The following is a 15349-nucleotide window of genomic DNA, read 5'->3' as shown; positions in this document are numbered from 1 at the left end:
TCTCTCTCTCTCCAGACGTGGTTCCCCTTCTTACTCTGGATTAGCAAAAGACTTTACTGTGAGCAGTTTTCATGAGCAGGACTGTGTCCACACACACAGTAAATGAGTCCACACCAAGGCAGGCTCTTTGAGTGGTCAGATACATGAAAACAGTTTCGCCAGGGACAGAAAAAAAAAAGAAAAAAAAAACTTCCAGCCAGCTCACACGCAGCTTCCTCTGGAGCCACGAAAGGTTTCATGCCGCACATTCACAAGTCAAAATGTTCGCATGATGAATTTGTTTATTTATGTTGAATAGCAAAATTTATTTTAAAATATACTTTCAGATCAAGCTTTTCTCGTTTTCTAATTCATATATTGCCAATTACACACCGTCTCACAGTTCACCCGTCCAGTTTAACATTTGCTTCCCATCTCCGGATCACTTTCAGCACCAACACCACCACCAACAACAAAATACTCTTATGAAATCCTGCCCACAAAACAACAACAAGAGCTCTGATTGGTCAGACTCTTATGGACACTTGCTGCCAGCCAATCAGAGCTCTGGCCATTGAACTTTAACTGGTTTAACTTTGACTTATTAAACCATATTATTTGGTTGTTTTTTTTAATCATTTATTTCCATCACTCTTGACTCACATTGTTTTCCCCTTTTATTTTATAATCTTGGCATAAATGAACTTCCATATAACATTTAGAGGTGAACTGCAAATGTTTTGGTGGACCTTTAATTAATGAAACATTGATTATCCTCCTGAGGTGGCTAATGTTTTATACCATCTCTCTCTCTCTCTCTCTCCTCTCTCCTCTCTCCCTCTCTCTCTCCTTCTCTCTCTCCTTCTCTCTCTCTCTCTCTCTCTCTGTGTGCGCGTGCCTAACCCACCGAAAAACACGCAGCCTCTGCGTGCCGCTCCGCTCTCGCGCGCCTCTGTCTGCTGTCTCCTGCTGAATACTGCCAGCTGCAACTTTTGTCCCCGCACAGCTGCCGGTGGTTCCTCCTCCAGCCCGCACTCACAACAAGCTGGATTCATTACAAGTGGATGAGGGGGGCAGCTGGGTGATGTCACATCCGTGAAGAAAGAAGGGGAAGGAAGGAGGACAAGGCTCCCCAAATCCTTGACGGCGGCGGTGGATTTTTCGCCGCACGCCTGACCGCAAACTTTTTTTTTCCCTCCCGCTTCGAAGTGACGAGGTTTCTCCCCGCTGCCCACATGGCGTGCGTAACGGGGTCGAGTGGATGGATGTGCCCCCCTCCTCCCTCCCAGGAAGCCGCGGTTCTTCACCAGCGCGTAGTGGACGAGGTGGCGTGATCCCGTGGGGCAGAGGAACAAAAAACAACAACAAAAAAAACTTGCCTGAGAATTTGTTGTTTTCTTCCTGAGGCGGAGGAGGAGGAGGAGAGAGAGCAGAAAAGAAGCTACGAAGCAGCAGAACGGAACAGAATGTGGTCGCTGTCCGCGGTCCTGAACCCGCTGCTGTTCCTGCTGCTGTTCGGACACTGCCCTTCAGTGGTGAGTTCACTGCCCTCACGTCGCAAAAAAAAAAGAATAGAGATAAACTTGAGACGATTGTTGCGTTCAGTGCCATTGTTGTAAAGTTCAGTTAGATTTTTTTTGTTGGGGTCTTTCATTTGGGTGGAGCACTGCACAATGGTTGGGGGGTGAGTGACCGGCACCAAAGGAAATTAGTCATTTCAGTTTCCAGGCTTGTTCCTTGCAGCTAGGAATATGCAAAAAGTATCTGTATTTGTGTTAAATACTGTATTCAAAGTGTGGGTGGAGGAAGAGGAACCCCTCGCAGCACTCATGTTTATTGCCTACATCAACCTCATGGCACTGATATTGATCCTGGAGGATTGCCATGCATATAAGTCACTTTTAAGAGAGAGTTCAATCATTGTAAAATACATATACGTATACACACACACACACACACACAATGAATAAATAAAAACAGTGCTGCTGTGACTTATGTCCGAATCCCCTCCCAGACAGAGTGAAGCTGCCTCGAACATCTTCATACAGGCACGTTCTCTCTCTCACTCTGCTCAGCTGACTTAAACTGAAAGGATTCATTAATGTTTCATGCCATCTTGACAAATAATTTGCTTCTTCTCTCCTCTGTTGGTGTACCTGCGCCATTCCATGTCTGTTTGTGAAAGAATGTGACATGATTCGTCCCTGCCTGTTTTTTCTGAGGCTTTTTTTTTTTTTTTTTTTTTTTTTTTTTAAGGAAGTGGGGATGCATTTGGGAGCATTATCGCAAATTAGGAGGAGCAGCTTGCAGATCACCGAGCCCATTTGGACAAGAACAATGGTCGATTAGGTCCATCCCACCCGTGCAGGGGTACAATCCCCCTCGCGCCAGTGTCTTGATTGCAAAGCAGCGTCCTCACATACGATCACCTTGCCATGATTGAAAATTGTGTTGTGGAATGAATCTTTTTCTCATTTGCCCACAGAGGCAGGAAGTGTTTACAGGCTAAGTCAATTCTGGGGAAACTGTAGAGAGATCTGTCAGAAACGTCTAAATGAACGACAAGAACAAAGGGGGAAGCAGCTGTCTGGATTATTTAATGAGAGAAAAAACTCTTTGTGTAGAGTTCCTCACAGGAAGAAGAAGAAGAAAAAAAAAGCCCTAGTTGGAGAGTGCATCTGGCTTGGCTGAGCTACAGATTCATTTTAATATCAGGAAATGTGCGAGTGAGAAGAGGGGAAAGGATGTGCGTCACTCAAGAGACAGAGGAGAAAAAGCGTTTTACCAAATTAGTGAAAGTTGCTTCTTTTTAGGGAGTCTTTTATCCCCCTTCAGCTACGATGCCATGAGAGAGAGGCAGATTCCAGCGACAGTCACTCCAGTACCTCTAATCATTTCTATGTGGACGCACCACACATGACCTCAAGACATTTAAATGCAACAGCACTTTTTTTCTCCTGCTGCTCTTCAGCGCAGTTCTCACGAAAATGCACGCCGGGCGCTCAGAGTTCAGAGGTGGCACATAATTAAATTCGGATCGACATCATCTGCTACTTTTGTAGCTTTTGTCTGAGCGTCGGGGCATCAGGAGAATCAGCTTTAATTTCAAGATCACAAACTTTACCAGCAACCAATAGCAAAATGGGCAAAGATTGGGGCTGCTGAGCTTTGATAATACCTGAAACAATTTTCGGACAATCTGATATCGGCAACGTAAGAGAGTTGTGCTGGAAGGAAAGAATGAAAGCTCAGGAGATTGATAGCACAGCACATATATATATATATATATATATATATATATATATATATATATATCTATATATATCTATATATTTTTTTTTTTTTTTTTTTTTTTTTTTTTTTTTTTTGACTTCAAGATAAGACAAGCTGATGTGGCAGAGGTGTAAGATGTTCAAAACTAAAAAAGTAAGAGTCATAGGAAGGGCTGGGCAGTATATACCACATATATCGTCATCGTGACATGAGACTATGTATCTTCTACCATATATATCTCACATGATATGGCACAAGTGTTGTCTTTTCCTGGTTTTAAAGGCTGCATTAGAGACATAACTGATGTCATTTTATGAACATAGACTGTTCTACTTACCCACTTACTCATGATATCCATTACTGATGATTATTTTTTCACAAATCTCTTCATGTTAGTAGCTTGTGAAATCACTAATAGTCCTCTTTATGATATGGTTGCAACATCAATATTACAGTGGGGCCTATTTGGTCAAATATATTGCAATATTGTGATTTTGTCACTCAGTCCGAACATTTATGAAGAGCTTTTTAGGAGATCTCAAAATATCAAGGTTTATAACGTGTATATACACGATATGGCCTGAAAATATTGTGTTATTATTTTGAGGTTGTGTCGGAGTTATTACATTTTCTGTTAAATTATTTATTTTTAAAGTATTTTTTGGCCTTTCATGGCATTATTGATAGATTAGCTGAAGAGGTGACAGGGAACAGGATGAGAGAGAGTGGCAGTGACATGCAGCAAAGGGCCCCAGGCCGGGAGTCGAACCCAGGTCGGCTGCAGCGAGGACAAAGCCTCTGTACATGGGACACCTGCAAGACCAACTGAGCTAAATGGCGCCCCCCTTTTCAATTAAATTTACTTTGCACTGATGTTGTCTGGACAATAAAATGTATTGGTTAACTTTAAGATATCCTGCCTCCGTTACATACAATTGCCAAAAGCATTTTAAAAATATGTTAGGGATGATAACAGAAAATGTGTATAAATTAGTTAATCAATTGATATCCGAAGTTTTCGGCCCCAAAAATCGGTCGTCTCTGTTGAAAGTGTTGAGTAGGTTTTCCTTGTCTACAACCAAAAGATATTTAGTTTACTGTCTGTTTACTCTTTACTGTGTGTGTGTGTGTGTGTGTGTGTGTGTGTGTAGATATATATATATTCTGGCCTTTTTCAGAGAATTTTGAATGTTGGTGATTAGGTTCAGAAATGTGAATGTCTAAACATCCTTTTCAATCTTAAAATGGGGCTTTTTATGGTAGTGACATGCAGAAACTGGTATGTTCACGTTTGAGATTAAAAAGCAGTCTTTAAGTACGTACAAAATGGTGAGTTAAACACTGAGCTCCCTCCTTGGCGTGACGTCTTCTCCTGCTCAGAGGGGACATGATCTTTCATGGCTGATTCAAAATACTCTTTAAACTGTTCAGGGGAGGATGGTTGGGAATAAAAAGGAGAGGATGCCTGCACTATAAAAGCAAAGCGCTCTTAACTTTTAAATCCACAAGCGTTGAAAAGCTGGCGCACGCCAAAGTTCACATGTTTCATGTGTTATTCTGCTGCCAGATTGAGTTTTGGAATGTAAAACACAATCCAAATAATGGCTGGTCGCCGGCCAAAGATGCTGGTAGTGCGGACAGATTAACCATCGGCAGTCAGAGGTGGCCGGTGTTTGGCTGGAGGCTTGTGTTCATTTCCCGTGCTGACAGTGAACGCCACCTCAATCCAATACGGATGCTATTTGCCTGTCTGATGGCAAATAGCATCTGATGGCTATCAACTTCCCCAGCACTTCAGGACAATTTGATCAACATTTGGCGCGAAACTAGTTTTTACGGTGTACACTCTGACATTAGTTGAAGGCGCTACATTAAAATATGCCGCATTGGCTTATGATGTACAACTTTATATTCTTTAAGCTTTACACTCTGGAGCTGTGGAGCATATTGAATGTAATAAAGAGTGGGTAAGGCTCCCACAAATCAGGTTTATCTGCGTCTCCCAGCAGGACTTTCAGTTAAGGCGTTGGCGAAGAGAAACAGAGGAATTTCAGCACTCGGGTTATTCATCAAGGCCAGGAAACGCTATTTATTGTAGGGGAGGAAATTCACTGGAGACCATGTGGAGGAATATCTTACAGCAAAAGCACTTTCAAAAGGCCAGACTTTTTTTATAAGTCAGTGGAATTGGTTGTTGTCAAAGCATTGGGAGCATGAGTCAGAAGAATGGGCGATCCGCGAGGGGAAAAAATAGGAAGACATAACCGCTGTGTGCCGCAGTTTCATGGCAGCGATATCATCAGAGCTGAATTTATTTGGTGCGTCTGTCTGGAGGTGTGTGAGCTGTGTTATTCACCGCCGCGCCTGTTGTTTCTGTATGCAGACCATCCGGCCAAAGGAGGGGTGGCAGGTGTACAGCTCAGCTCAGGATGCGGATGGGCGTTGCATCTGCACAGTGGTGGCACCTGAACAGAACTTGTGCTCCAGGGACGCCAAAGGCAGACAGCTGCGTCAGCTCCTGGAGAAGGTACGCGCACACATTTCTGTTTATTTTACAGCACATGGACGTGCCCTCCTTAACACACACGTCTTCACTGTAAGCACACCTAAATCCATAAAGACATCATTGATTTCTCTCATTATTCAAGCTTCATTGTCGCCCAAATCCCTTGAGAGATTGCACCAGCCGGGTTCCACGACCCTGTTTTTCCACTTCTGCATTTGTTACATGGATGACATCAGCCGAGTGGTCTGCCGAGAATGCTCTTCTTCTCACCTCAACAGAACTGTTATTATTAACTGTGTTGCTGCTTGTTTTTTTTCATTCAAGGCCGTCGTTAATGTTTCAAGCACTTTAACGATTTGATTAGGAATCTTGTGGACAATTACCAGATTATCATCTTTTACAAGGACTTGAATTTTCAGCACCTTGTTTGCATTTTGAGTTGAGCTGATATGAAAAACAGCCAATATTGTGGGTTAAAGTAGAAACATGACAACTAATTCTGCATGAAACGTAGTTTTTTTTTTCTCCCATGACCAAAGTGATTTAATGCATTATCAACAAACAAAGAAATAACACAGCACTGGAGTTCCTTTCCTCAACTAGTATGCCATATAAGGGAACATTTTCTCTAGCCTACATTTTAATGCTATATGCCAAAGGGTGTTCTCTGTCAGTTATTGAGGCCTTTGACACTAATGTACTAAGCTGCCGCAGGGATGCAATGAGGCCATTTCAGGATCCCTCTACCCAAGCTAGAGAAGTATGCAGAACACAATGTGTGAGTGTTATGCCACTTTGCTAGCGATGTGCCTCGCCAGTGTTGGTTAGTTACAATTAGAGCCCAAACAGAAGAGAGAGAGAGAGAGAGCGAGAGAGAGAGAGAGAGAGAGAGAGAGAGAGAGAGAGAGAAAGGAGCACATTATTTCTTGTCCACATGCCCTATAAACCCAGTGAGCTTTTGTTGAGACACTGTAATGTTTCTGTGTCAGACGTGGACTCTGAAACGTGTCTTCAAACCGAGCACATTCGTGACATTTAAAAAAAAAAACAAGCAAATAACTGATAAAATATAAGTCCCATGTCCGTGTCAGATCCATTCAGCGCTCTATTCAGCTCACACGTGGATGGTTAAAAGACAATCACGTTGGAGGTCAGAGTGTTGATTTGTTCCCGGGGAAGTTTGGAGCATGTCGGGCCTACCGAACGGCTGAACACGGAGGACATTTTAATCTGTCGGTGGACGGAAAAATCAATGCTGCGCTGTTTCATTCTTTTCAAAAGGTGCAGAACATGTCGCAGTCAATCGAGGTGCTGAACCTGCGGACGCAGAGGGACTTTCAGTACATCATGAGGATGGAGAGCCAGATCAAAGGGCTGCGGTCAAAGTTCCGACAGATCGAATCGGACAGGAAGACGCTCGTCAACAAAAACTTTCAGGTACAGTTTTTTGTTTGGTGTTGAACTTTGGAAGGGACATCACAGGGAAAAGGCTGCAAAATTATCTCCCTCTAAAGATAACTGAGAAGCATCTGAATTACTAAACTTGCACTCCGGATGAGATTGATTCGGGTCTACCGCCGCCTGGCCGAGGACGGAGCTGTCTGAAGAGCTAGACAGGCTGTGAAAGCAGCGTCCGACGTTGAGTCTCAAAACTAGTAAGACTGAGGGGATCTGATAGTTACATGAAGCATTTCCATTATCTGTTTGTTAACCACAAGAACACTGAACTTTTTACAGCAGTGATAGAAGACAGCTGTGTGTTAAAATCACTCTCAACAGCCTTGAGTTGTTACGTGTAGCTTTTACATGTGTAATCTCAGCTGTTATGTGAAGTAATGGCTGCCTCTTCTTGTCGACAACCTAATTCTTTAGGTTGACAGAAATAGATTCTGACATTAGAAATGAATCTACAGTAAACAGTACGACACAAAGTAACACCCTGGCAGGTATCTTCAGTATTGTTATTCATGGAGGAGAACTCAGAGGAGAAGAGAGGTTTCCACATAATGACACTGACTTTGCACGACAACAATAACAAGAGCAATCACTATAATAATCATTGCTATTATCATCCATCAGTGGGATTAGTTTGGGTCTTACGAGAGCGTGTCCCTCCTCCTTCTATAGCGGCTCTGCTCTTCCTCATTATTAAGGTTTTTACACAGACAATCTTTCCTACAAATATTAAAAAGAAAAACAAAATAAACACAGTCAAATGTGAAGGAATCTATATTTTGTGTACGAGAGAAATGGTGGCACCCACGATTACAAGAAGATGATTTATAGCAGAATTTAGATTTTTGACATCTATCTGCCTATTTAGTGGTGTAATGTAACTAAGTACCTTTATGGGAGTACTGTACTTAGGTACAGGTCAATCCAAGAGAACCATTGTTCTAACTGGACAGAAAACAAATATGATATTATAGGACATGATGCATGACTGGGAAGTGTATAAAGAAGTTCAAATTAGCTCTATTATGATGTTAATTGCAGTAAATACACATCACACATAATTAACATAACAAGTAATAATATTAAAAAAATGTGTATAATAGTAACATACTGACAGGGAAAATTTTACTGCACATTGAGTACTTTTACTTTTGATACTTTAAGTAAATTTTGCTGATTCTACAAACTCAGTCGGAGGTTTTGGATGAAGGACTTTTGAAGTATCGTTACGCTGCAACATTGCTACTTTGATTTAAAGAATAAGTTGACCAAAAAATAGAAAGGTAGTCGATGGAAAGTCGGGTGAAGTTTATATAGTCCACAAAACATTTATGGAGCTTCCCGGCCAAAGGACACTATTTACAACCTTTTTTCACAGTAGCTGCTTAGTTTAATGAACGCTGCAACACTGTTTTGCTGTGAATCTCAATGGCATGAGGTGACCAAAGAAACAGACCGAAAAACAAACAAACTGACATAAGAATAGTCCACATGATGCACGTGATTTATGTGAGTTTCCCAGCTTATTCTGTCACCCCAAGAAATTTGTATTCGACTACATTTTGATATTTTGGGTGAACTTTTTCCTTTAACTAAAAAGTAGCAATATAGCACAATGTAAACACTCCATCTCAAGTAAAAGTCCTGCATTCAAAACTTTCACTTTTGGGTGAACTTTTTCTTTAAGCAAACAATCTGGGCTTCTTCCACCACCGTGCCCATCTCTACTGAGTCTTGGAATCATTATTTTCTTACACAGGTGAAGACTAGTGCCAAAGGGAGGAGGTAATGTGCTGCAATATACCTTTGTGCCATGGAGGAAAAACCAAGAAACAGCTATATTCGAAACAAATCTCTTATTGCCAGATTTAGAGGTTTGTTAGGACCGCCATTTTTGCAGTAGCTTATTCTCTGTGTTTTCCAGGAGCTGAAAGGAAAAATGGAGTCCCTGCAGCCGCTGATCCCCGTCCTGGAGCAGTACAAGACAGATGCCAAGCTCATCTCCCAGTTCAAAGAGGAGATCAGGAACCTGTCTGGCGTGCTGATGGGCATCCAGGAAGAAATGGGAGCCTACGACTACGAGGAGCTGCAGCAGAGGGTCTTAAACCTGGAAAATCGGCTCCACAACTGTATGAACAAGCTCAGTAAGTCCACCGGCAGAAAAAAGCTGATCCGGGCATGGTGACCCTAGATTATGCAGCGGCACAGGGATCATGGGCACAATTCTTGCGTCTACCAGCAGATTGACATTTTAGATACAGAGCAGGAAGACGGAGTGGAACTGCTACAGGAGGCAGGAATTATGTTGTGGCTTGATTCTATTTGCAGAGTCAACGAACAATTTTCTTTGCTCCACCCACTGTGATTTAACTCATCTGATGAAAATCAATTCTGCCTCCAGAGCAGCTTCACCTCCTATAAAGGTTTATGTGGCTAAACTCCAATTTGCTGAATGCCAGGTTATCAACACCGAAGGCGCCTGTCAAAGTGTCAACGTAAATAGCTAACATGCGAATGCTAATGGGATGTGGCTGGAAATCCGTCTGAGCTTGGAGATGATTACTTGAGCATTCATTGTGCGCAAGCTTTGATTGATTTGGTAAAATAGCAGTTAAATACTTAATAGGGAACTTGCAAGCTTGCGTGCAAGTGATAGCCTGCTGTCATTTGGCACAATTAAAGTGTCTGGCAAGATGAATTAAGTGCAGCTCAAGTACTTCAAATATTAAACCATGTGGGATAAATGTTAACCCAGCTCTGATTGCGGCAGTTCCTTCCGTTATCCTCCTGTATTTCTATAATCGCGTGTGGTCAGAAAAGAACAGTCCAAATATTGAACTGTATCCATTTCTTGAGTTTTTTTTTTCCTTCCATCAAAACATTTGCTTCAGCTTTATCATGTGGACTCTGTGCTGTGTGTGACCAGAGCTGTGTAATGTGTTTCGCAGCATGTGGCAAGCTAATGAAGATCACTGGGCCGCTGACAGTGAAAACTTCAGGGACCAGATTCGGAGCATGGATGACCGACCCGCAGGCGTCTCCCAAAAACAACAGGGTGAGCCGAGCTAATTTGCTTTGCTGTATGTTTCGAGCCTTTGAAGTGACAGCAAGCAGTTTAATGAGGTACATGCAACAGATTCCCTCCTGCAGTTCCAGACGGATAGATGGTGTCAATATCCAACACACTAAAGATTTTATTTTGTACTCCTGACTGCTGGGATTGATGTTGCTTGCTGAACATTCAGATGCACATGAGGCAGTTTTATTATTTTAGGTACAGCCTTTAAATACAAAACTTTTTGTTTTCAAAACTCCTTTGTCCACATCCATGGGCACTATCTTAAGTCTAAGTAGCAGTCTTCTTTTTACCCTTTACCTTACGCTGACACTTTGCTGTGTTATCAGCTGTCATTCAGTGTAGCAGCATGAAGCAGGAGCTTGCATTTTGTCAGCCAACTGTTTGTACATGAATTGATAAAAAAAATGCATAAAAACAGAAAAGACATCTAGCCTACTTATCAAAACACTGCCTTTCAGAGCAGCTCTTGAGCAGCGGTCAAAAACTCCACAGTGGATCTTAAACCCCTCTGTCAATATCAAAATCAGACTACATAAATAAGAAAACGCTTCTCATATGCTAACTTTCAGGCTTGGCTACTTTTATTTTGGTAGTCCACTAGAAAATGTTTATATGCTTTTGTTTATATGACACATTATTTTCCTCATTCTGTCCATTGCTGCAGACCCCCTACTCCCTCTCTGTCTTAAAGCTCAGTTTAAGTGTCTTTAAAAAAGGCCCAGTCCGCTCTGATTGGTCAGCTCTGCCAGTATTTTTGCTACCACGGCCTTGCTGGGGCTGTGGCTGAAGGCAGTGACTGTATAGGAGTGATATCACAACCTTAAACAAGTTCTGACAACTTGTTTGAAGGCACAGTTTCTGAATATGTGTGTATTCCTGCTGGAGCATGGCAGGGTTGAGCATTGTTGATTCTCCGACAGTGTTTATCTTGCAGCCACACCTGCTTTATAACCAAAGACAGGACATCTAACTTTGTACCATACGGGACCGACACAAACTCAGAAATACTTAGACCCCTTTTTATCCCCGTCTCTTTTAGTTATTTCAAACCCTCTGAAATTTGACCCTGTGCCAGCAGCACCAAAATAGCTGCAGGAGATTTGCTGTTTGATGGATCAAAAATAAAACCACAATAGCTGGAGCATTCATTATTTTTACCACCGAAAGGCTTCTGTGTTGTTATGGGTGGTGTTAAACGCAGTGGCGCAGTGGAAAAATGTACAAAGTTCAAATAACTTATGGACTGTAAGAATTTTGTTTATGTTTCTACATTTCGAAGTATTTTTATATACACAATTTCAACACTAATTTGTTGGCTTGCATAACATGATATGAAGTGTTTTTTAGAATACCAGTTCTGGCACTAGTGGACATTTCTGTTACGTGGTTCAAAATTGAATAACTGTAAAAACAGACAACTCTTCATAATGCTCAGTCTTCTGTGATTATTAAATCCAAAAAGCCTCTTCTTGATCCTGAGGATAGTTAAAGTCGCCCTCTCTGTTATAAAGTTTGACCTTTTTAGTACCAATAAAAGGAGAATAAAAGTCTTTCAGTGAAGGATTGACCTCAAACAAATGTCTGGCCACCAGTTGTTTTTCATCCCCTTTGAATGTCATGTTTTCGATATTGTTCTCAGGAATATATTATCATGTAGGTGTTTCCATATGTTTTGTCGTGCAGGGGATTTTTTTTATAATCTCAGAGCACGGAATGAGTAAACATATTGGTTTTACAGCTGGCGAGGTTCTTGTGACTAAACATCACAGGCATGTGTTCATTTCTCCTCAGGTGTGGTACATGGACAGCTACACCAACAACAAGATTGTGAAAGAGTTCAAATCCATCGCTGACTTTGTGGCAGGGGTCGAGTCAAGAACCTACAATCTGCCCTTCAAATGGGCCGGAACCAACCACGTGGTGTACAATGGCTCTCTGTACTACAACAAGATGCAGAGCAACATCATAGTGAGGTACAGTTTCGAGACGGGCCGCGTGGTCACCCAGAGGGCTCTGGAGTCGGCCGGCTTCCACAACGTTTACCCCTACACCTGGGGGGGCTTCTCTGACATCGACCTGATGGCGGACGAGCTGGGCCTGTGGGCGGTGTACGCCACCAACCAGAACGCCGGGAACATCGTCGTCAGCCAGCTGAACCCCGACACACTCCAGATCCTGAACACATGGAACACGGAATACTCAAAGAGAAATGCCGGCGAGTCTTTTATGATCTGTGGGACGCTCTACATCACCAACTCCCACCTGACCGGCGCAAAGGTATACTATGCTTACTCCACGAAAACCTCCACGTACGAGTACACAGACATTCCCTTTCATAACCAGTACTTCCACATGTCTATGTTGGACTACAACGCCAGGGACCGCGCCCTTTACGGCTGGAACAACGGCCACCAGGTGCTGTTCAATGTCACACTTTTCCACATCATTAAAACTGAGGACGATTCGTAAGCAGATGGTCATACTGTACATGTGAAGGAAATTGTTAAAACCTGATAAATGGATCGTTGCGCTTGAATGTTCATGAATTTTATTTATTTATTTATTTATTTATTTATTTGGTTACACTTCTTATTCATTAGGGAACTGATCATTAACTAGTTGCTTATAAGCATGCATATTGGCTCATTCTCTGTTATCATATTCTACAACCAACAGGCCATGAAGAGTCTTCCCTCAGTAACGTCTTAAGTAAAGCTTTATGATAGTAACTGAGGAAGAACATGAATTACTATCTTTATATTATTTGCTCTGTGTGGGCCTTAAAAGGTGGAAGTACCACAAGTACACGCTTAATGATACTCAACAAATACAGTCTGTTCCTAAAATGTTGTGTCCACCTGTATTCATATTCACGTAAAATAGCCTCTAAAACAGGTGTTATCCAATCACTCTGTGTTTATTTTTATCCACAATGACAAACACAATTTGACAAAACAACAATATTACACATTAAAATTAATGCAAATTCCTCCCCCTGCTGTCCTCATTCACACTAGCTGTCACCAGGCATGCGATGTGTCACCCTGTAATTGTTCCCACCACTCGATATTCACGACCCTGGCCATTGTTCTGGCTGGGCTGATAATCAGTCTACTAATGTGCATGCAAGTAAGCAACTAATTAACGGGTAACATTTTTACCATAGTCATTTATCTGATTAGGGTTGGCTGTAGCTCAGGGGGTACAGCTGGTTGACTGGTGATCAGAAGGTCACAAGTTCGAATCCCTGGTCAGAACTGAGCTACATGTCTTTTCACAAGAGTTTTTAAGATACTGTCCGTATGGTAACATGACACCTTCTCCGTAAAAGAAAAAGGAACGACAGCACAACACAAATTTGGTGCTTTAAGAGCAGATTGCAGGTAACACATTCCATTAAATAATGGCACTTTTACCAAGCAACTTTTAGAAACACTGAACAATGAACCTCCAGTAATTTCTGCAGCTCCTTCTTCTCTTGGAGAAAAAAAGCTTTTCGCGAGATGAAGTCCTCACATTTGTAAGGGATTTCTCATTCAGAGCTGCATTTATTCATGCCCCCGTAATGCATTCATATTTTGACCGTATTCACTAATTGTTCATTTTGTTTCTATTCTCTTCCTCGCCACTTATTCATAACCATCTGCTAATTTATTCCTGCTCCTCACTGCCTCCATTTAGCTTTTGAATTTGTCTCTGTACTTTTCATTTCAAAAAGTTTTTGCACTTGACCTTGTACAAGACAATGAGAAATGTGGTGAACCATAGCGCACCTGTGTAGTTACTGTACTTGGCTTTTCTGTGTCTATGAAGATTCTTAGTCATCCAGGTCCATGGGAGTGTCTTTGAGTACTAAGCATCTGCTTGCCTTTTACTTAGTACTTTGAGATCTTAGCATTTTTGTAACTTCATCAACAGTTTGTATGCCTTATACAGTGCAGTACGTTCTGTAAGCCCTGGATAACAGCTCATGTGCATGAATGTTGGCTATCCTAATAGCATTTTTACTGTAACTGTATATCTGTGTATTTTGTATCTGCACAACATCCCATGCCCCGTCCTCTCTAGCTATATCAATGGTAAAGATCTATTTATACAGACAGCAGTAGATTAATTTATTAAACATTCATTTCTGTAAATAAGAAGTTATACATAACCAAAATAAAAGTATTGTTTTCATTAATCCAGTGTCCTCTGTGTTTTTATGTTCCGCAACAAAACGAAAAAAGTAACATACATACCTTGAGTGTGAAGAAGCACTGCATGATTTGATTTATTGTGGCGTCACTTTAAATCCATAGAACTGAGGACAATGTTTTCCTGCCAAAAAATACTTATTTCATTGTCCTCTAAAAGGACAAAGGCATCCAGGTTTCACCACATTCCCCGCACTACCTTTAACTTGTTTTCCATCAGTGTCAGAACTTTTATCACATTAACAGAAATCTTCTGGTAACTTTCAGTATGAAGAGGACAGCATCTTTGAGCCATAAATATCACTTTGTACTCAATGACAACAGCTCGTAAAAGCTTCAGGCTTTGGTTTGACTAGATTCAGTTGAAGAACATCCGAGCATACTGGCCTGTGTCACAATGCTGTGCTGTCTAATAAGGCTTGAAAGCATTAGTACCAATATTTACGGTGGACTTTGCTGGCAGCCCTTACACAATAAATTAATGTATATTAGAATTGTGTAAGCAATGACATAGGGCATGTCTAAGCACATCAGTACATCTGCAGCTCTTAACACTATTACAATTTATCTGTAGGTAAAACTAGATATGCATACTATTTTGCTAAAAGTAGTCACTCACTCATCCAAATAATTGAAACCAGGTGTTCAAATTACTTCCATGGCCACAGGTGTATAAAAGCAAGCACCTAGGCATGCAGAATATTTCTACAAACATTTGTGAAAGAATGGGTCACGCTCAGGAGCTCAGTGAATTCCAACGTGGTACTATGATAGGATGCTACCTATGCAACAAGTCCAATCATGATATTTCCCCACTCCTGAATATTCTACAGTCAACTGTCAGTGGTAATGGTAATGGTA

General features: G+C 41.6%; 1 protein-coding gene and 1 long non-coding RNA gene across 2 annotated transcripts in view; one reads left to right on the top strand and one right to left on the bottom strand.

Annotated features, from left to right (window-relative positions):
• The window catches only part of LOC119011058, a 46970-nt gene that overhangs the window by 10570 nt on the left and 21051 nt on the right, over window positions 1-15349 (bottom strand). The window lies entirely within an intron of this gene.
• Window positions 878-14475, top strand: LOC119011057 (noelin-3-like). The gene is made up of 6 exons (XM_037083846.1): window positions 878-1514; window positions 5636-5779; window positions 7040-7195; window positions 9138-9357; window positions 10162-10268; window positions 12084-14475. The coding sequence occupies exons 1-6, from the start codon at window positions 1446-1448 to the stop codon at window positions 12759-12761; spliced, it is 1374 nt and encodes a 457-aa protein (XP_036939741.1). The 5' UTR covers window positions 878-1445; the 3' UTR covers window positions 12762-14475.

Source organism: Acanthopagrus latus, chromosome 21, assembly GCF_904848185.1.
Source record: "Acanthopagrus latus isolate v.2019 chromosome 21, fAcaLat1.1, whole genome shotgun sequence".
Taxonomy (NCBI): domain Eukaryota; kingdom Metazoa; phylum Chordata; class Actinopteri; order Spariformes; family Sparidae; genus Acanthopagrus; species Acanthopagrus latus.
Note: the sequence above shows the minus strand (reverse complement) of the source record. Positions and strands in the feature narration are given on the sequence as shown.

What these genes read in the sequence shown, in the direction of transcription:
- LOC119011057 (XM_037083846.1), top strand. Translation starts at nt 1,446, where the DNA reads ATGTGGTCGCTGTCCGCGGTCCTGAACCCGCTGCTGTTCCTGCTGCTG. An exon ending in TGCGTCAGCTCCTGGAGAAG is followed by an intron (nt 5,780 to 7,039) that starts GTACGCGCACAC and finishes TCTTTTCAAAAG; the next exon opens with GTGCAGAACATGTCGCAGTC. An exon ending in TCGTCAACAAAAACTTTCAG is followed by an intron (nt 7,196 to 9,137) that starts GTACAGTTTTTT and finishes TGTGTTTTCCAG; the next exon opens with GAGCTGAAAGGAAAAATGGA.